We start from the raw sequence: 21,422 nt of genomic DNA on the forward strand, positions 1-21,422 counted from the left end.
CTGTGAATGTGGTGATGGCTTCACTTGTTCGTATGGCTCGCAACCTTTTCTCCTCTTCCTTTTACTCCCATCTCTTGAAAGACCGTGCTGTCGCTCAACCAGCGACCAAGGCCATACAGAATGCTGTTTCACAGCCGTTGTCAGTTGTCAGGAACAATATCACACAACAAATTAAGAGCAAACTTAGAAGTGAAAAACAATTATTTTTCACATCTTCCGCGTCTTTGTTCAAAGGTTACAATTTCAGGAACCGGCGATTGCCAGTTACGAAAGCACGTGAGGCTTACGCGACGCAGAATACGGCGGTCGAACTTGCATTGAATTCTGTAGTAAAAGTTTTCACTGTTTCGTGCAGTCCCAACTACTTACTTCCTTGGCAGAACAAGTCCCAGCGCGAAACAATGGGCTCTGGTCAGTTTATTTTACTTACAGTCTTACGTACTGGATTGTCTGCATCAATAAGCTTCATCTATTAAGTTTGATATTCATTTATGCATATCATTGTAAGTTTGAAAACTCTTGAATGATTGTTTACAATATCTTCAAATAATGTTTGTTCAAATGATTGAGAATAAAGATTCATATTTTTCTTCCGCAAATATTTGAGAATAAATTTGCATATTAACTCGGTTTCTTCTACAAGCAATAGCCTACTTGTAGTGCTTAAGGAAATAGTTACAAGGCATATTTGGTCATGCTTCTCCATGGGCTAATTTTAGAAAAGAAAAATATGATAAAAATTTGAAATTAGCTTCTCCATATGCTAAGATTAGCTTATGCATGAGCTAATTTTAGTTTATCGAGAAGTTAATTTCGTATTTTCTTATTTGTTTTCCTGAAAGGGTTTGTGAAGAAGTTTACCCAAACAGTCCCATGATTGTTGGAAGAAACTTCTATTTCATCAAGGGAGAATTTGATTTGGAGCTTGAATCTCGAAAAAGGCAACATTAAATGTTTTTCCTGTTCTTCTGTAAAATAGAGCAGAAGTGTGCTTTGTCTCAAGCTTTATGCACTTTAGTTGTGCTAGGTGAACGTTACCATTCCCATGACTGGTGCATGCTATGAAAATGTGAAAATGCATAATGTACTTGCACTTCTTCTGTTATGCAAAATCAGTATCTTCATTTTTAAACTGTTAAAAACATGATTTGAGTAGTGTTCTCCAAGCATTTTGTTTCTCTGTAGTAGCTGCGTGCCCTTTGAGCAATTTTTCTTTCCAATAATTGTTATCCTCTCCAGCAGCTGCCGCACCCACCAAGCAATTTTGCTCTTTGGCAGCTTCTAACTCATCCAAACCTTTTATTGCTCAACAGCAGCAGTTGCCCCCACCAATCACTTTTGCTCCACAGCAGTTGTTGCACCCTCCAACAGTTTTGCTCTCTGGTAAACACTGGTCTTAGGGCATTTATGCTCTTCAACAACTTTGCATCCTCCGACCACTTTTGCTTTTCTCCAGCCTCAGTGTTCTCAAAGCAATTTTGCCCTTTGACTGCGCTGTACTCTCTGAACATTTTTTCTCTTTGGCGTGCGCCACACCTTACGAATACTTTTTCTCTTAGGAAACTGCTGTGTTGTCTGAACTGTTTTTGCTTTCTGGTAGCCACCGCACCAAATGAGCATTCTTGCTCTTCTATTGTTGCCATGCTCTTTGAACTTTTCTCTTTCTCCAGCAGCCACTATGTCCTTCGACCTCCTGCAACCAGAGTTGCCCTTTTCCAACAATTACTTTGTTGCTTGAATCATGGCCCACCATTACCTTGTGTGACCAGCTCCTTGGCATGTCATCTTCGTATACTTGCACCAAATCAATGCATGAAGTTGTCATCACTAGCTTTCTCAGCACCAACAACTAATTGATTGGCATGTCACTTAGTCTCTCAAGGGCTCTCATGGTGATGGCATTTGTAACAAACTTGACTCACGATACATATGCTCGAACATGAATTGGTTCTGTATGGATTTGATGTATATATGACTGGACTAAACTAAGATTGATTAAAATATAAAAAAAAATATTGATAATATTCGACTAAATGGCTAAACTGAGAAAAGTGAATATATTTGAGGACTAAAATGGTAGTTGTTCGTGAATTTGTTGAAGTATTTATGCTCTTCACTTGGCTTGTTTACTTTTGTGCCTTTTCCTTTCTCTAAATGATCTTTATGATGGTGATACAGGGTTTGTAATTTTGGGTAGAAAGATTCTTACAAATGCTCATGTGGTAGCTGATCACACCTTTGTACTTGTAAGGAAGCACGGCTGTCCCACCAAATATAGAGCGGAAGTCAAAGCTGTTGGTCATGAATGTGACTTAGCTATATTGACTATTGAGAGTGAAGAGTTTTGGGATGGTATGAATCCCTTGGAGCTTGGAGATGTCCCATTTCTACAAGAAGCTGTTGCTGTTGTGGGATATCCTCAAGGTAGCAATAGTGTATGGATTAACTTGTGTTACATATTTTGTGTTCTATTCTTGTTTTTGAGGTAGATTTATATATTACTAAGAATGAAAGTAGAATCTACCACAAAAGAAAGAAAGGACAGCACCATGAATAATAATAAATAGAATATAATATTAAAAAACTGCAGGAAATGTGAAATTCAGCCTAATTTTGTTACATCCATTATTTCCTAATCTATGCTTGATTTTATGATAGGGTATTCATTGCTTCCTGATTTTTTTTCCTGAATGTGGCAGATTTAGTTTCCTCTTTGGGACCAATTCTGTCTATAAATAAGTGGCTGCATCATTCAAAATGTTTGGAGAAATAAAATACTTCCTTCCCTTTTCTAATAGGATCTTTGCAAATTTTACATTGGCAGCCAAAGGGCGGCTGTTAGGCATGTAAATAATGAGGGAGAGTGGAATAGGTATTATAGAAGGAATGATAGAATATGGAAGGTTCATTGTAGAATGCAAAATAAAAGGAAGTGGTGAATAAAAGAACGGAAAAATAAGTGGATGCAGTGCTGTCAGTTGGGAGTTGGTCTATATAATTAGACCAATCAGTCCCTTGGAGGAGAGGATGATAATTTTGTAGTTTGAGCTTTAGCTCTTTGTGAAGGGGAAACCCTTGGAGGAGAGAGTGCTCTCCTATTTTGTGCTCTTTTCTGTCTATTCAATAAAGAATATTACTATTCTTTCTCTTTTCAATTCTGGGTTCCTATAAGTAGCCCATCTCCTTTTCTAGGGCTTAGGACCAACTATGAGACCATAGGAAAAGTTATATGGAAAAATTGCACAATGGCAGGAAAACCATATCTTCATTATTCTGGTAAAAAATTCTAAAATAAATTATGAGAAACTCCGTTTATGTCTGCAGTATGTGACACTTTCTCCAAGAACCTTAAATATGTTATTCCATCAGAAGGCAGTTTTGTACAACGCAAGAAAGAACTAAGTATGCATGTAATTTAAAATACATTTAAGAAAAAACTCTGGCCAACAAATCTACAATGTGCATTACTATTGGTCCTATTAAGCGTCGGTTTTAGATTTTCAGAGGGATTTATGCCAGTTTGCCAAAATGAAACCCCTAGGGATTAGGGGAATGCTTAGAGTCCAAAAAATGATTCATAATAAAATGTACCTAAGGACGAAGAAAATCAAGGTCCAGATTGCTCTCTGTGGTTTGCTTCAAAGCACAGATGAATTGAAAATATAGTGAAAGAGTTAGCAACCCTAATTCACCTGTTTCTTCAATGTTTCCCTCTTTTTTGCTTGATTCTTTTTAAGGAACGGGGAGGTTCTTTTAGGCCCATTTTTACTTCTCTTTCTCTTTGAAAACACTTCTCTAGCAAATAGAACAGCAAAAAGCTTTTAGAAAAGTGACATTACAGTGAAGTTATGTTGGGCATACGTGGCATGGGAATCTGTGAACAGTGAGCACTTGTAGCAGAGGTGACCAAACATTTGAGTTAAATAATTAGTGTAGGTGTTTGCTTGCAGGTGGTGACAACATTTCAGTCACCAAAGGAGTTGTTTCAAGGGTTGAACCGACACAGTATGTTCATGGTGCATCACAGCTGATGGCAATACAGATTGATGCAGCCATAAATCCTGGGAACAGTGGTGGCCCTGCCATTATGAGCAATAAGGTTGCCGGAGTAGCATTTCAAAATCTTTCAGGTGCCGAGAACATAGGGTAAGTGGGACTTCTTAGCCTTTATTTTTCTTGAGTTCAAAGCTTAAGATTCATTAATGTCTCTTTTTTCCAGTAGTTTTTATTTCATGCATACCAGTATAATTCACGAATAAGTTTATTAATAAAAAGAAAAATGAAGGCTGTTCTCTGAAACAAACGATATACTGCATTCATAAAAAGGTTCATTTGGCTAACAGAATCACAAAAGAATTATTCCTTGCTCATGAAAGAACTTGTGTAAATATTCATGTTAATGATCACCCACGTACAAAATGTTAGGAAAAAGCATGCAAAAAGGCAGGGAAAATTCATGCCAATGATCATGACTATTGGTTGGGAAAAAATTGTTCAAATGGGTTGGATAAATATTCAAACAGGCAGGAAAAATGGGTGGGAAAGAAAGTTACGCAAAAGGACTGAAAAGTAATTGTAACACACTCGGACACACATATATGTAGATAGATAGATAGATAAATAGACACAGCGATAGATAGATAGATAGATAGATAGAGAGAGAGAGAGAGAGAGAGAGAGAGTAGACTGTATTGTTGAAAAATAAATGAATATATTAGGGGAAGAAAATTCACTGTGGAATGATATTTTGGGTTAAAACTGGTTCTTTTATGAAACTATTTTGGGTTTGCTTGATTACCTTTTTGTTTCCACCATAATTTAGTTATTCTATATAAATAGTATTCAATTGTAATAAATTAGAGAAGGGGGAAACCTCCAACTAAAGGTGGGGATACAAAATCAGGACCCATCCGCAATTATAGTATTGATAGATTAAGCTTAGTTTTGCAACCTTGAGAGCAGCGTTCCACTGAAGGTCATGATTTGTTATCATGAGACACAAAGCTGAATAAATGATGGGTCAAGTTGGGTAAGGAGTGGAGTGGTGGTTCTTTAAAAAGTATAGAGATAGGAAGAACTAAAGGCTATGCTAAGAATTAGGTTAAACTAGGATAAAAACTGGAAATATCAAAATGAAGGGGAAGGACGAGGAACATTTTCTGAAGCCATGGATCTCTGCTTTTGATACCATATTGAATGAAAAACTGATTCCAACTTGAGATAGAGGTATGTAAAAAATGCTTAAGAGTGTTTTCCATCTCTCACCCTATTCATTTTTAGGAGTTCCTGGCATCAAAGATACACAAAAAAGTAATGATAAATTCTACACATATTGGTCACATAGGTAATAAATACTATGCATAAGTTAACATATTCTAGGAAGTTAACCCATCCAATTAAGTTATTCTGACAGGGAGCAAGTTGTGTGATCCAGGGGGTGGACATCCTGAAGATTGTGGGTTAGTCATCATAAAAGACTGAATATCTGTATGAATGAGGGAAGGTGATGTGTTCTCAATGGAAGGTTCCATTGGTTGGATGGTGTGAGAGATTGAAAAGTTAGGATGTATATTGAAGCTATAGAATATGAGTGAACCACCTGGCAAAATTATTTGAAGTTAGTGGGTGTGGGTTGAAAAAGGTTGTCCCAATAGGGTAATGGTTGTAATGTTGTGTGTGAAGGAAAGGCATGGATTAGCGAAGCTGACAAAAATTTCCCCTATCCTCTATCGGTGATAGACATTCTAGGAAAATGTTGAAAAACCAGGTCAATGAAATGGAAACTGGAAAAGAAAAAATGCACAATTGAGCACTTGAGATGGACAGAGAATTTAGAAGATATTTTTTGGAGAAAAAAAGCGAACAACAAAGGCAGTCCCTTTTAAACAGAAGAAAACAGAGATGCTGCAGAAGAAAACTGAAACAAAATTAAAGAATATAGTGAAAACTGAAGAGTGTATTTTAGACTTTGAGATTTTGTACAAGATGAAACGAAATAATAAAAAAGATAGTAGAACTTTTATGTGAAAGAAAGTGAAAGCTTGTGAAATAGAGTAATTAAAATATGAAACAGAAAGAAGAACATACATAAAATAACAAGAAACAATTTACATACTGGAAAGTTTTATACATATCTATAAAGCTCTTCTCTAAATTTAAAGCTCATATGTTGAAACTTGTAGCAAGGCATCTTCCAAGTGCAAATAGAGCATCAAGGTCTGATAAATTGTTTTAGTATAAGATATAAGTATCCCTAAAATTTAAAATCCAATTGGTTTAAAAGGGAGAATCAGGGAGGAGTTATCATGAGCAACCTTACATCTTGTAATAGAAGCAGGGCAAATGTGTTACATGATGCCATTTACTGCACTGCATATCATCATCACGAAGTTACTAGATCATGTGTACAACCATACAAACTATCATCATGAAGTTACTAGATCATGTGCACTACAATGCAAACTATAATCACGAAGTTACTAGATCATGGGTACAAAATCATGCAAACTATCATGAAGCATTATATATTCTGCTTTTATGATCAAACATAAATTTTGCACACTAGATTACTTCCTTTCATATTGGATGTTACAGTTACATTATACAGATCCTGTAATAAAGCATTTTGTGTAGAAGAACATGGAACATATATTGGATTTTGTGAAGAATTATATGTTATATATTCTGCTTTTCTGATCAAACATAACTTTTGTACACTAGATTACTTCCTTTTGTATTGGATGTTGCAGTTACATTATTCCTGTTCCTGTAATAAAGCATTTTATATCTGGTGTAGAAGAAAATGGAAAATATATTGGATTTTGTTCTCTGGGTTTGTCATGCCAGACTACTGAAAATGTGCACCTCAGAAACCATTTTAGCATGAGACCTGATAAGACTGGGGTGATTGTAAGCAAAATTAATCCACTTTCAGATGCATACAAGATTTTGAAGAAAGATGATATTATACTTTCATTTGATGGTGTTCTTTTAGCAAATGATGGGACAGGTGTGTTCTTTCTTTTCTGTTCCCTGGATTTTCATTATACAGTTTTTAATGTATAGATAATCATCAAGAAGTCTTAGCCAAATGTGGCTCAGATGTATGTGATATGGAAAGAATAAACATGGCAGCAACTATCTAAGTTATTCCATTTATTTGAGTTCCTCTTCTGCTTTAATATTGCATGTCTGCATTGCTAGCATCAACCTGATAGAACACAAGGCTTAGGTGCAATGGCAAGGTATGAGACTTGGGAGTCCTCCCACGCTGAAAATTGTCAGAGCATACTCTTTATATTTTGATATTGAGGTGTATCCAATAGGTTGCGACAACTGTCATAGTTAAAGTTGTAACTAACTCAACCTCTATGTATGCTGCAGTTCCTTTCCGAAACAGAGAACGGATAACATTTGATCACTTGGTGTCTATGAAGAAACCTAATGAAAAAGCAATAGTCAGAGTTCTGCGGGATGGCCAAGAGCATGAGCTTAGCATTATTCTCCAACCCGTATGTTATTGTGTATTTCTTATGTTTAATAAGTGAATGATTGTTCTCAACTAGCTAAGAAACAGGATTGTGTTTATGGCCTGTTTCTGGTGTTTTGGTAATCGCTATTTTCAGAGAGTTGCATTTTTTTTTTCAATGCATGCACATGGGGCAGTGTTGATGCATTATTGATTTGTGAGTAGTGGTGTTTTTTCTTTCTTCTATTTTATAGGATACTCTCTTATTTGAGGTTGTACTTTCCACTCTGGAGTGAGAACAAGTTGAAATGATTTCTGTACTTCTTGATTGTTAGAGGAGTTTAACTCTGGTTTCATGTACAACCGTAGTATACTATTTCTTAATTTTGTCAGCCATAAACTCTGTTAGTTACAGTAGTTTTTTACTCTGTTTTCTTGTACAGCTGTAATATAGGGTTCTTTAACTTTGACAGGTGTAAACTCTAACTAACTTTCAGTTAGTTAGACCTATGTATATAAACACAGTGTATAGAAGAAATTCAGTTGAGTTTTCAATATTCATTCAGATAAAATTTTCTATCAAGGTTCCTTAATTATATGTGTTGATATGTAATGTTTCTTTATTATTATTATTATTATTTATGTATGAGAGCCCAACTATTAGGTTAGGGTTTAAGGAAGTGCCTTGACCTTTTGTATTCTGCTCCTTTGTACTCTATAAATACGGTAGAAATTGTAACAGTGTAATAAGAAAATACACTGTTTTACTTAATTCAAGTTCTTCAAGTATCACTCGTTGAGTTTATAAATTTTAGCTTAATTGAGTTGATGTACAAGGATTCGGCTGCAGGGTATGGGTCTTGAAGTATGGGATTCTATTGTGAACTTTATAAGGCTTTGGATTCTCCAAGTACAATAGTTAGCTTCTATGATGTGGTTCTCCCACTGTTATTATCAAAATGCTAAAGAGATGGCACTCTGTTTTATATAGAGTGTCGACTACTCATTTATATTCACGATTTTTACAACTTAAACTTGTAGAATCTTGAATTTAATTTCCAGCTATAATACTCACTGTAGTTTGACTGTTTTGTTGTATTCATAATTGATTAAGGTCCCTTCCATTTCTTCCATTAAAAGGGATTACAACCATTAATTTTGTTTTAACGTTTGATCATTTTTAACAAATGAAGGATGGAGAGTTTTATTTGAACTGAGATTGTTAACTGTACAATGCTGCAGTTAGTTGATGTTTGCCATTCCTCAGTTAATTGCTTTTCCTACTAGTTACATTTTTGTGTTACCTGTTGGTTTAAGAGTTTTGTTAAATATATTGCCATCAACATTTCAGATCCAACCGCTAGTTCCAGTTCATCAGTTTGATAAACTTCCAAGTTATTACATTTTCGCTGGTCTGGTATTTGTTCCACTCACTCAGCCATACCTTCATGAGTATGGGGAAGATTGGTATAATACTTCACCTCGTCGTTTGTGTGAGCGGGCACTAAGGGAATTGCCCAAGAAAGCAAATCAACAACTTGTTATCCTCTCTCAGGTAAAAAACATCTTTTATACTCCGATGAAATCTTATAAAGTTAATTTTTGCCATTTCTGTGTCTTTTATGCGTAATAACAGACTTGCAACTGGTGACAGCCAAGAGAGGGCATAGGTCCTCCATGCATTATGTCTTTCTTGACAGGCTTTTTGTGCTTTGTTCCTTTGCTTTTCTGATAGCACTTCTTTTACTGAGATTATAACAGTGTCTGTCTTTCTGAAGCTTATTGACATGATTAACACCACATGAATTTTACTTCTTTTGCTAGAGTAAAGAAGCATTGGTATATGAGGCTTCTTCTTAGGCAGCAACATAATTGTTTGTGCCACTTAATGATATTTATAATGCACTCAAATGGACGGAAAAAACTTTCATTTCCTAATGATTAGATTTACCATGTCAAATTAATTTTCAAAATTCAACTTGAATCGAAACATTTTGGGCCAAGGAGTGAAGACGTGGATGTAGAAAATAATTTGCCTGATCACCAATAAAATTCTTATAATTTGCCAAAGTTTTATGACTATTAAGTTACTATATGGTGCAGTTTCCTCTTGAATTGGTTTTAGCAAATGAATCAAGATATTTGGTTCAAAGTTGTTCTACTAATAATATCTTGTTTGTTTTAGGTCTTGATGGATGATATCAATGCTGGATATGAGCGTCTTGCAGAATTACAGGTGTCAACTTGTCTATGGTTAAGTCATTTACTCGTTTAGTAAATCATATAATGGTCAAACTCACATCGTAGTTTCTACTCACTGTAAGAATACGGAGTTTGAGATTTAACTAAATCTCAAAAGCTAGCTTGTTCTCCAATTATGACACTATTGATGCAATGGCCACCCATAACGAATTTTTACTAGAGTATGTGTTAGGAAACCACAGAACAAGAAATGAATTAAGAGGACAAAATGGTATAAGAAAGGATCATAGATCCTGTTTCATTGAAATAAAGGCCAAAACAGAAGGAATAACCTACTGTCCAGAGCTAGGCTCCTTAAGAGACCAAAACGGTACTCTCCACTCTATATTTCATTCCCCCCTCTCTTTCCCTACACACACTGTCCTGACAATATAAAGGTAATAACGAAAAGGTAAATCTTCCTAGGATCCTCCCATTCTCTCTCTAACTAATTTTGTCCACCTCAGCCCCTTTTATTTTGTTTTCTCCTGCTATAAACTTGTCCCCACTTCTTTTGCTCTTTTGTTTCTTTGTCCAATATATTGTGTGGCCCAACAGGTATTTGGGCTGTATCAATACCGCCCTCTTGAAAGATAGTCTTGTCCTCAAGACTAAAAGTTGGAAATTGGACCTTCATTGACATTTCATCCTCCCACGTTGCTTCTTCTGTTGTTTTTCCTAGCCACTGCACCAACCATTGGTCAACCCTTTCTCCCCTCTTGAGTATGCATCTAGTAGCCAACAGTTTCTGGGGTAACCATACCTCTGATTGGTCCTCTTCTAGCCCTGTGGGCAGTCCTTCTGCTGATTTATACTCCCCAATGGCCTTCTTAAGCAGCGAAACATGAAACACAGGGTGGATTTTTGAATTGGGTGGTAACTGCAACCGATAAGCTACCTCTCCGATCCTTTCAATGACTTCAAAAGGTCCGTAGTACCTTGCACTAAGCTTAGGACTGATGCGCGAAATAACTGAGTGTTGCCTATGAGGTTTTAGTTTGAGAAACACCATGTCCCCTATCTCAAAACTTCTCTCCTTTCTATGTTTGTTTGCTTGTGCCTTCATACGATCCTGGGAACGCACCAAGTGTCCCTTCAGCTGACGAATAGCTTCATCTCTATCAACTAATTCCCGCTGAACTGCCTCTACTTTCACCTCTCCTCTTACAACTGGAATAATCCTTGGAGGAGGCCTCCCATAAACTGCCTCAAAGGGTGTAGTTCCTATAGATTCATGGTAAGTGGTGTTCAACCACAATTCTGCCCACGGCAGCCAATTAATCCACACCTTCGGTTGATCAGTGATGAAGCAACGTAGGTATGTCTCCAGGCATCGATTGGTCACTTCCGTTTGACCATCGGTTTGTGGATGATACGCTGAACTCATCCTTAACTTAGTCCCCTGTAGCCTGAAAAATTCCCTCCAAAAAGCACTTATGAATGTAGGATCTCTGTCACTTACCACTGATTTAGGTACCCCATGTAAGCGAACTACCTCTCTGATAAAAATCTCAGCAATGCTCTTCGCAGTAAAAGGATGTTTTACTGGAATGAAATGGCTATATTTTGTAAGTCTATCAACAACCACCAACACCGTATCAAATCCCTTGGATTTTGGTAAATTTGTAATAAAATCTAAGCTTATGTCCTCCCACACTTCTTCCGGAATTGGCATGGGTTGTAACAATCCTCCAGGGGCAGCAGTTATATATTTTTGACGTTGACAGGTGTCACATTCTTGAACAAACTTCATGATATCCCCCTTCATCCCTTTCCAATATAAGTTCGCCGTAGCCCGTCTATATGTTCGATAGAAACCAGAATGTCCGGCTTGGGGAGATGCATGCAACTCTTTCAACAATTCAGGAATCCAAGGTGATAGAGATGAAATGACTAACCTGCCTTTATACTGTAGTACACCTTGTTGATAGCTGAATCCTGTATACTTACCCTCAACTCTTCCCTCTTTCAGTGCTGTAATAATCTCCACCAGCTCCCCATCCTTATGCGCCTCATCAACTATAGCAGGATAATCCATCCAAATTGGCTCTGTCACCAATTTTCTTAAAGCTGCAGCGTCCTTACTCCGCGACAGTGCATCCGCACCTTTGTTCTCACAACCCGGCTTGTACACTATTTCAAAGTTATACCCCAATAGCTTTGCTACCCAATTCTGTTGGCTCCCTGTTGTGATGCGCTGCTGCAATAGTTGTTTGAGGCTTCTCTGATCAGAAAAAACTTTAAATTTTCGCCCCAGTAAATAGGGTCTCCAATGTTGGATGGATAGAACTACAGCCATCAATTCTTTCTCATACGCTGATTTGGACAGATTCTTTGGGCTTAGAGCCTTGCTATAGTATGCGATTGGTTGCCTGTCCTGCATCAGAATGGCCCCAATCCCAGTACCTGATGCATCACATTCAAGTTCAAATTCCTTCTCAAAGTTGGGCAAACAAAGACATGGAGCAGTTGTTATCAATCTCTTCAACTCATCAAAAGCTTTGTGGGCATTTTCATTCCAACTGAAGTTATCTTTCTTCGTTAATTCAGTTAAGGGGCGCGCCACGTTTCCATAGTTTTTCACAAATTTCCTATAATAACCTGTGAGGCCCAAGAAGCCCCTCACGCCTTTTACATTCTTTGGCACGGGCCAGTCAACCACGCTTGTTACCTTCTCAGGATCTACAAAGACTCCTTTGTCTGATATCACATGTCCCAGGTAGTTAACACTACTTCTCCCGAAACTACATTTCTCTTTATTTGCAAATAAAATATTCTCCCTTAACAGCTGTAATACCTTAGTGAAGTTTGTTAGATGCTCTTCCCAATCCTTTCCATATATCAATATGTCATCGAAAAATACCAGGACTCCCTTTCTCAACATCTTCTTAAAAACTTCATTCATTAAAGCTTGAAATGTGGAAGGTGCGTTCATGAGTCCGAAGGGCATTACCAAGTACTCGTAATGTCCCTCATGGGTTCGGAAGGCCGTCTTCTCTATGTCTTGTTCCCTCATCCTGACTTGATGATACCCGGAAGTGAGATCTAGTTTTGAAAAATACTTAGCTCCATGCAATTCGTCCAAGAGCTCTTCAATTACTGGGATTGGGAATTTGTCGGGTACCGTCACTTTGTTCAACGCTCTATAATCTACACACATTCGCCAACGCTTGTTTTTCTTTTTCACCAGGATTACCGGGCTTGAGAACGCACTTTGACTATGCCGAACATGCCCCATTTCCAGCAAGGAACGAACCTGATTTTCTATCTCATTTTTCTGGTGAAACGGATACCGGTAAGGTCTCACGTTAACTGGTGCACTTCCGGGAAGCAAGTTGATGCAGTGCTCCTTTTGGCGTTTTGGAGGTAGACCTTCTGGGTCCTTGAACACATCTTCATATTGACCCATCGTCTGTTTTAATTTTTTCCAACAGAGTTTGATTCGTTTCCTCTTCCTTCTTCGCCTCCCCTTCGATTTCGAACTTGCAAAGGTTAGCACTCAAAGATTCACTTTGCTCTGTCCCTCGCAGTACTTTAATTCCTTGGGTCAAATTAAGCTTCATGATTTGTTTCTTCCAATCTACCCGCATTTCTCCCAACGACTCCAACCATGCCATGCCAAGGATAAGATCAATATCCTCAAGTTCGAATAAAAACGCATCCACTACGAACTCCCCTGTCTCAAGAACAATCTTCAACCCCCGACAAACCCCAGCTGTTTCTGTTTGATGCCCATCTCCCATCAAAATACGCATTCTCCGCGTATTTTGCCACTCCCATTCCATTGCTTTCACTAACCTTCTCGAAATGAAGTTGTGAGACGCTCCGGAATCTATCAAAATGAGAAGAGGTACTCCTTTGATCATCCCTTTTAGTTTCATCGTTCTGGGCGCATCTCGAGTCTCTTTCTCCAGCACGAAGAGACTGATTGCACTACAAACTCCATCGGCTTCCTCCGTTTCGCTCTCGTCGTCACTTTTTTTGGTTCCTTCTTCATCTTCACATTCAATCTGAATCTCATTCTCGACGACTATGGCCCTTAGTTGTTTAATTGGGCATTGGTGATGTGGCCCATACGGCCCACCACACTTGAAACATAGCCCTCTCTTTTTCCTATCCACCAAATCCTGATAAGATAAGTGACGCACGCCCCTTTCACGTGCTCCCCCTGATCCCTTATCATTTGCACCGCTCTTCCAGTTTGGGCCTGACCCATTACTCCAACCCTTAGACCCATACCCTTTTTGACCCACTCGTCCTATTATGTTGGATCCCGTTTTGTGACCCGAATTGTCCCCTCCTACCTGTGCTTCGTTCCGCCTGTGCCACCCTCTGCTTCGTCCCGACACCTCCAGGTCAACAGCACGCGCAACGTTCATCAAACGTCCTCTGGTTAGAGGGTTTGCGATATGTAAGCTTCGCACCTTCGCTCGGACCTCCTCCCTGAGCCCATGGGTAAAATATGAAAAATATTGTTCATCGTGGAGCTTAGGAATTTGGGCGATCAGGCATTCAAATCGTCCGATATATTCATCCATGTTCCCTGTTTGGTTCAGCGTCGTCAGTTGATCATATACACTTCCTTCCCCCATTCCTCCGTAACGTTCAAGCAACTCCCTCTTCAAATTTTCCCATGACAACACCTCATAATCGTTTAACAACGAATTGAAAAAATGGATTGTCCCTCCTTCCATGCACAAATGAGCCAGATGTACTTTCACCGTCTCGCTGGTCTCCTGGACCTTAAAGTAAATCTCCGCTCTCGAAATCCACCCAGCCGGATCCTCACCCGTGAATGCTGGTAATTCAATCCTTTTTACTGATTGTTGGAACTCTACCAAAGCATCCCCTTCTAGGGCTGTAGAACTCGCTCCACCCTTGGTATTTTCCTTAGTCTCTGTATTTTTGTTTCCCACCGAACCTTCACCCTCTTCATGTATTCTCTTTTCGAAACTCCTCGTCATCAACTCTATCATTTTTGTTTGATTTTCTGCAGCTTCTTTTCTCATCTCTTCTAGTGCTGAGTAATTTTGAGTTGCTTGCAGACGCAACTCTTCCATGATTGCTTTCATTCGCATAACTTCTTCTTCTACATACCCTACCCTCTCCTCCATTTTTCCTGAAACCACTGGTTCTCCTTGTTTTCTGCTGTCTGCTCGTGTGTTAACCATTCACCCTCTAATGAAGTTATCCGGCAGGTCGGACCAGAATTGTTAGGAAACCACAGAACAAGAAATGAATTAAGAGGACAAAATGGTATAAGAAAGGATCATAGATCCTGTTTCATTGAAATAAAGGCCAAAACAGAAGGAATAACCTACTGTCCAGAGCTAGGCTCCTTAAGAGACCAAAACGGTACTCTCCACTCTATATTTCATTCCCCCCTCTCTTTCCCTACACACACTGTCCTGACAATATAAAGGTAATAACGAAAAGGTAAATCTTCCTAGGATCCTCCCATTCTCTCTCTCTAACTAATTTTGTCCACCTCAGCCCCTTTTATTTTGTTTTCTCCTGCTATAAACTTGTCCCCACTTCTTTTGCTCTTTTGTTTCTTTGTCCAATATATTGTGTGGCCCAACAGGTATTTGGGCTGTATCAGTATGCTTTAGAACAGGACAACAGGACAAGCCTTTAGTCTATCCAGAAGACCTTAATGACCAAAATTCACATAATAATCGAGCACAACCTACAATAGACTTGCCTGGTGGGAGGGGAACAAGGTCTCGATTTCTTTAGATAAATTTGCCTTTTCACTTCTAGAATAAGGACAATAATGAATTACAAATTGTTTACATATTTTGGTCATTGTTTCTAGCTAATAATGTTTCCTTAAAATGAATCGTATATTAATTCCTGTTTGCTTTTATCTTAAAATTTTAATACCCAGGTTTTGAAGGTTAATGGAACAGAAATTGACAATCTAAAACACTTGCGCCAACTTGTTCAAAGCTGTAATGCAGAATTCTTACGAATTGATTTGGACGATGAACGAGTCATTGTCTTGAACTATGAAATGGCAAAATGTGCCACTTCGAGCATTTTGAAGCGTCACAGAATACCTTCGTCAGTATCCATTGATCTTGACACAGAATAATTACAATTCCGACTGACGTGCTCATTTTTAGATTATTGTGACTTCTACCTGATATTACTGGGTTGTGATTAGTACTTAAAATTTATTGAAACATTTGTAATAGTTGGTTAAATAGAACGTCAAATATCTTATATTTCTATTGATAAGAGCGTTCCTAAAATTTCTATTAAAAAGGACAGATAATGACAATACAAACGGCTATGAAACCCTTATGATGAACATGAATAGGAAAATAAAGATTTCTTTCAGTTAAGGATGTTTTAAACGTCTCTTACTTCAATTAGAATATTTATTTCAATATATTTAAAAAAGTCACACCAATTAACATTTGAGAAAAAAAAATCTTATATACATATATATTTTCCTTTAAATGTCATTAAAAACAAAGTTTCGAAAAATAGTTTTAAAAGTGATGATATCTAAAATGTGGCAATTAACCTAAAATTGTTATTTTAAGAAAATCATATTGGAATAAAGGATATATTTATTGCTCAATGACTTGATTAAAATATATTAAATGAAACATTGCGATCTTGAAGACCTGTAAATATAGTGATTTCAAAATCAATTATTTAATCATAAAATGATTGTTGTAAATTTGATATTGTTATTTAATTTATACAAGTAAAAAAAAGTTGTTATTGATGCTAAATGGTGGTGAATGAAGTGAACATATTTTTTCATATATTTTTTTCCTGCACTTCTATATGGTTTTCGGACATTACACAATATAGAAGTCATTTAGCTTTTGAATGATATAGAAGTTATTTTTTTACTTTCAATTGTATAATTCAGAAGTCTTTTCTTAAGGAAAAAAGAAAGAGTCTTTCACATAATTCATAAATCCTTTTTAGCTTCTTTTTTTTTCAGAAATGGAATGCTAGAAAGTAAAGGTAAAAATAAAACAAAAACACTGCATTATTAACTTGTTGAGAAGAAAAATATAGAGCAAATTATTTCGATGACACTACAAACAAGAAAACATTTTCCCTAAAATTAGAATAAAATCTTTCTTCTAACTCTATTATTCCCTTTTTATAAATCTTTCCTTTCTCGATACTCTTAATCCAAATAAAAGATTCACAATATGTAGCGATCAATTACGATAAAAACATTAGTTAAAAAATGGTTTAGAGTTTCAACGTGTGACCCCACCCGAGAACACCTTCGAGATTCTAAAATTTTAAATATTTGCTCTTACTATCAAACTTAATAGGAACTATCAGGGGAGTATTTGTAATTCCTATATCACACTACAAATTATGACCAAATTAAAAATTTTAACAAAATTTAAGACTAAAATCAGTGTTTAAACCTAATATCCAACCAAGTTAAATGTATATATTGATCAAAATTTGTTAGCAGAGGACCCAAGTGCTGGGACTAGAAAAGACTTCAAACTCTGTGCTACATTGTCAAAAGAAATTAAAATTCTAATGATGAAAGTTGCTAAAGCTAAATTGAAGAAAAGGGTATTGGAGTTAATAAATGAAGATGACCAAAAAATGAGTGGGGGAAGACAACTAGCACTCAAGACGGGATGTTTGCTTCTAATGGAAAAGAAAGTTGGTGGTGGTGGGGGAGTTAAGTAACTTTAAATCAAATGAACAAAAGAGCTATAAAAAAAAGTTGATGCTCAAGTTGCATGACGTTAGGATATGCCACAGAGTTTTTGATATACCCATTTATCAATGAGCTAGACGGTGATAGAAATTATGCTAAAAATGTTGAATGAATGGAAATGATGTTAGTAGAGGATGTGATGTAATTAGAAGAAATATCTATAGAATCTATAGCATATCCTTTCATACAGCTATAGCATATCTGATATATCCTTTCAATATAAGTAATGGCGATATGCAGACACAATATTATTTTAATTGCTTGAAGATGCAGTTAAGAGGAGTTTGTTTCAATTGCTACAATACTGCTTAGTTCTTGAAAGATTATTACCAACAATTGGTATTATAGAGCTTTATTCTTGAAGAACCTGAGAGTAAAACCTAAAAGTATGTAAGGAGATTCAAATCTATCAACAATAGCATCACCGGTCTTCACGGGTGAAAATTATCATATTTGGAAAGTTCGAATGAAACCTACCTAGAGGCTTGAGATCTATGGAAAGCAGTAGAAGAATACTATGAAGTTTCAACACTACCCAACAATCCAACAATGACTCAAATAAAAGATCACATAAAAAATTATAGGGACAGAAAAACTAAAAAAGCTAAGCAAAGGCGACCTTTTGTGTTGCAGTATCACCAACAATTTTCACTCTAATCATGAATTTAAAGTCAGCCAAAACCAGTTGGGAATATCTCAAAAAGGAGTATGATGGAGATGATCAAATTAAAGGCATGCAGCTGCTGAATCTTAGTGGAGATTTTGAATTGCAAAAGATGAAGGAATAAAAAAAAACATTAGAGAATACTCTGAACAGCTTTTAAGCATAGCAAATAGAGTAAGATTGCTTGGTACTGAGTTTAATGACTCTCGCGTTGTTGAAAAAATGTTACTATACCTGAAAGATTTGACGCAACCATAACCACATTGGAAAACACTAAGAACCTACCCAAGATCACCTTGGCACAATTGTTGAATTCTTTGCAAGCACGAGAACAATGAAGGGCTACAACAGAAGAAAGATTTGTTGAGGAAGCATTACCGATCAAACATGAAGATGGTGGGAGATATAAAAAGAACATGAACAAGCAGCAAGCAAATGGAGTAAGTTCCTTCAAAAATGAAAACAAAGCTGGAAGTTCAAAGGGAATGTATCCTCTGAGCAAGCATTGCAGCAAGATGGGTCATCCACCATTCAAATGCTGGAAAAGGCCTGATGCTAAGTGTAATAAGTACAATGAACTTGGACTTGAAGTTGTAATTTGTGGCAACAAAATCCAGCAGCACGAAGAATATGCTAAAATTGCAAATGAAGGGGAAGATCAACTTTTTGTTGCAACTTGTTTTTTAAGCAATGTCTCAAGTGAATCCTGACCAATTGATAGTGGGTGCACCAATTACATGACTCATGACACGGAACTCTTCAGGGAACTTAGCCTTCAAAATTTTAAAAATTAAGATAGGTCATGATGATTATATTCCAGTAAAAGGAATACGAACCAATTTCATTGCAACACATGCAGGAAATAAAACATTTTTTTTATGTATTGTATGTATCTCACCTAGACTAAAACTTGTTGAGTGTTGGTCAATGATTAGAAAAAGGCTTTAAGGTATTTTTTGAAGACAATTGATGCTTAATCAAGGATGCTGCAGGTCAAGATTTGTTCAAGGTGAAAATAAGAGGCAAAAGTTATTCACTTAATCCGACTTTGGAGGAGCAAGTAGTTTTCTCAGTAAAAGAAAATGTTGCTGAGTTGTGACACAAGAGACTTGGGCATTATCACTACCAAGGGCTTCTCAAAATGAAAAATATGAAATGGTAAAAAATTTACCTGATTTTGAAGTGATTTCTAAAGATTGTCATGCTTGTCAATATGGAAAGCAAAGTAGGCTTCCATTCCCAAGAGCCACATGGAGAGCCTCAAAGAACCCTCTCCCTTAAAGGTAATCATTACTACATTATATTTTGTAGAAGATCTAACCCGGATGTATTGGATTTATTTTCTAAAATTCAAATCAGATGTTGGAAGCATATTCTGGAAGTTTAGAGCAAGGGTGGAAAATGTAAGCAGTTGTGAAATTCAAACTTTATTGTTGTTTCAATTGTCAAAGTATTATTTTAGTTTTAAGAAGCAGTTAAAGGAGTTATATGGTTTACTCAAGCTGCTAAAGTTTATGTGGCTGACTCATAAGAAGTTGGCTAATGGGAAATTAAGTCTTTTCTGCTTTGTAAAGAATGTTTTGTAATATTGTAACTGTATGTTGTAAAAGAAAGTAGTTGCAGTTCTTCTCTTCTGAAGATTTGTTCCAATTGCTGCAATACTGCTTAGTTCTTGAAGGATTATTACCAACACCTCCCATAAGTTACTCGGGAAGTTAGAAACCAAGAGCAATAAAAGATTATTGCAGCGGCTTTGAGAAGACAGGAATTGCAAAAATAAAAAGAATACGGAAAGAGAGTTGGGATGGATTATATAAATGATGTCCTCTAACAAGGTGCAACCGCAACGAAAATATCACTAATAGTAGAGTGAAAATTAAGGAGGATTAAAATTGCAAGATATAAAGAAGTTAACTAAAGGAGGAGGATCGATTACATTATACACAACAAGGGTGCATTGCAGATAACATCACATCACATGGATGGTTTGATTATTCACGGGTAGAAGTAATAGTAGTGTGATAATGAGGGAAGTGAGTGACATACAAATAGAATGCGCGTAACGAGAAGCTAAACATAATCGAATTCATCTTCCTTGAGATGGGCAAAGAACTTGACAGGACCACGACCTTGGACGTCAGTGACAAATTGAACCTTGTAAGGAAGATTGGCAGAGATTCGCTTACCGTTCCAGAGGCCAACGTACTGCTTGATCTCACCTTCCATACCCGTAAGGTCAAGCTCCGGAACCTTGGGGACGTGGTAAACCTTCACACCCACCTTCACCTTAACCCGCGCTCCAACCTTCGCCTCTGCTGACGTTGTCGACTCTTCCACCGCGTTTATGGCAACCTCGCACCGAACACCACGAACGACTTTGCTTTTCATTGCAACTGACAAAGGCATCTTCGTCGTCTTCCTCATGTGCATCATCGTCGTCGATGAGCAATTACAGTTGCAATAACAATTTGGAGACACGCTCACCATCGACGATGTCATAGCACCTGCTCTGAGCGCACTGCTGCTGTTCAACCTATCCTATCGTATCCTATCTTCTCTCTTCTCTCTTCTCTTCTGCACGTCCAAATCAAGGGTTTCCTTGTTCCCTTTCCTTTTCTTAACCTCGACCCCAAATTTTGTATAACGGATAAATAATCTCAGTATTATGTAATTATCTGATAATAATAACAATAATAATCTAAGTCACACCCGCGAACAGGACACGTGACCCATCCTGCAACACTCTTATAATATCCATATCCATCCATCTCAACCATTCTTCTCCTCTTCTTTTGAATTTTGTAATTAATTATTATGTTTATTCTTCCTCTTCTTTTTGGACATTTCTTTCCTAGTTTCATACTTATCATACCACGCACACCTCTTTTTCTTATTTCTTTTATGCTTTCGTAAATCGTATTAGTTTTTTTGAAGAAAACATTTTTATAGATTTTGGCCCTCTTACTGTCTCACCAATTTTCTTTAGACATTGTTCTTATTTACATCAATTATATATGGAAGCAAATATGCATTCAAAAGCTGTAATTTTATTGGGTCCGACAAAGACGTCTTCTCTGCACCAATGTGAAAAATAAAGTAACACTTTTCTATTATAATGACGTCTTTCTCTTTTAGTTCCAATCCAATAATTCTATTCTATTTTAGCAGTCAAATATCTTTTCTGTAGTAATTTTTTTAAAAAAAATTACAGATTAATTTCTCTTTTATTTGAGGAAAGGTCAACGGACTATAATTTGTCTTATTAATTAAACTGACTTCAAGAGACTCTTCCCGCATTGGAACAACTTTGTTCAGTAATTATGGAACCT

At 37.0% G+C, this 21,422-nt stretch overlaps 2 protein-coding genes across 2 annotated transcripts; one reads left to right on the forward strand and one right to left on the reverse strand.

Annotated features, from left to right (window-relative positions):
* The first annotated feature begins 9 nt into the window (after positions 1-9).
* Positions 10-15,952, forward strand: LOC124848728 (protease Do-like 10, mitochondrial). Its single transcript, XM_047326499.2, has 8 exons — positions 10-411; positions 2,179-2,424; positions 3,951-4,146; positions 6,750-7,009; positions 7,384-7,511; positions 8,820-9,023; positions 9,654-9,704; positions 15,600-15,952. Exons 1-8 carry the CDS (start codon positions 15-17, stop codon positions 15,804-15,806), a joined length of 1,689 nt encoding a protein of 562 aa, XP_047182455.1. The 5' UTR covers positions 10-14; the 3' UTR covers positions 15,807-15,952.
* Positions 15,953-20,003: 4,051 nt separating this feature from the next.
* Positions 20,004-20,726, reverse strand: FTRA2 (ferredoxin/thioredoxin reductase subunit A (variable subunit) 2). The gene has a single exon (XM_047326498.2). It carries the CDS (start codon positions 20,590-20,592, stop codon positions 20,164-20,166), a length of 429 nt encoding a protein of 142 aa, XP_047182454.1. The 5' UTR covers positions 20,593-20,726; the 3' UTR covers positions 20,004-20,163.
* Between the last annotated feature and the right edge of the window lie 696 nt (positions 20,727-21,422).

Source organism: Vigna umbellata, chromosome 4 (assembly GCF_029865625.1).
Source record: "Vigna umbellata cultivar VRB3 chromosome 4, Vumbellata_1.0, whole genome shotgun sequence".
In the NCBI taxonomy this organism is placed as follows: Eukaryota; Viridiplantae; Streptophyta; class Magnoliopsida; order Fabales; family Fabaceae; genus Vigna; species Vigna umbellata.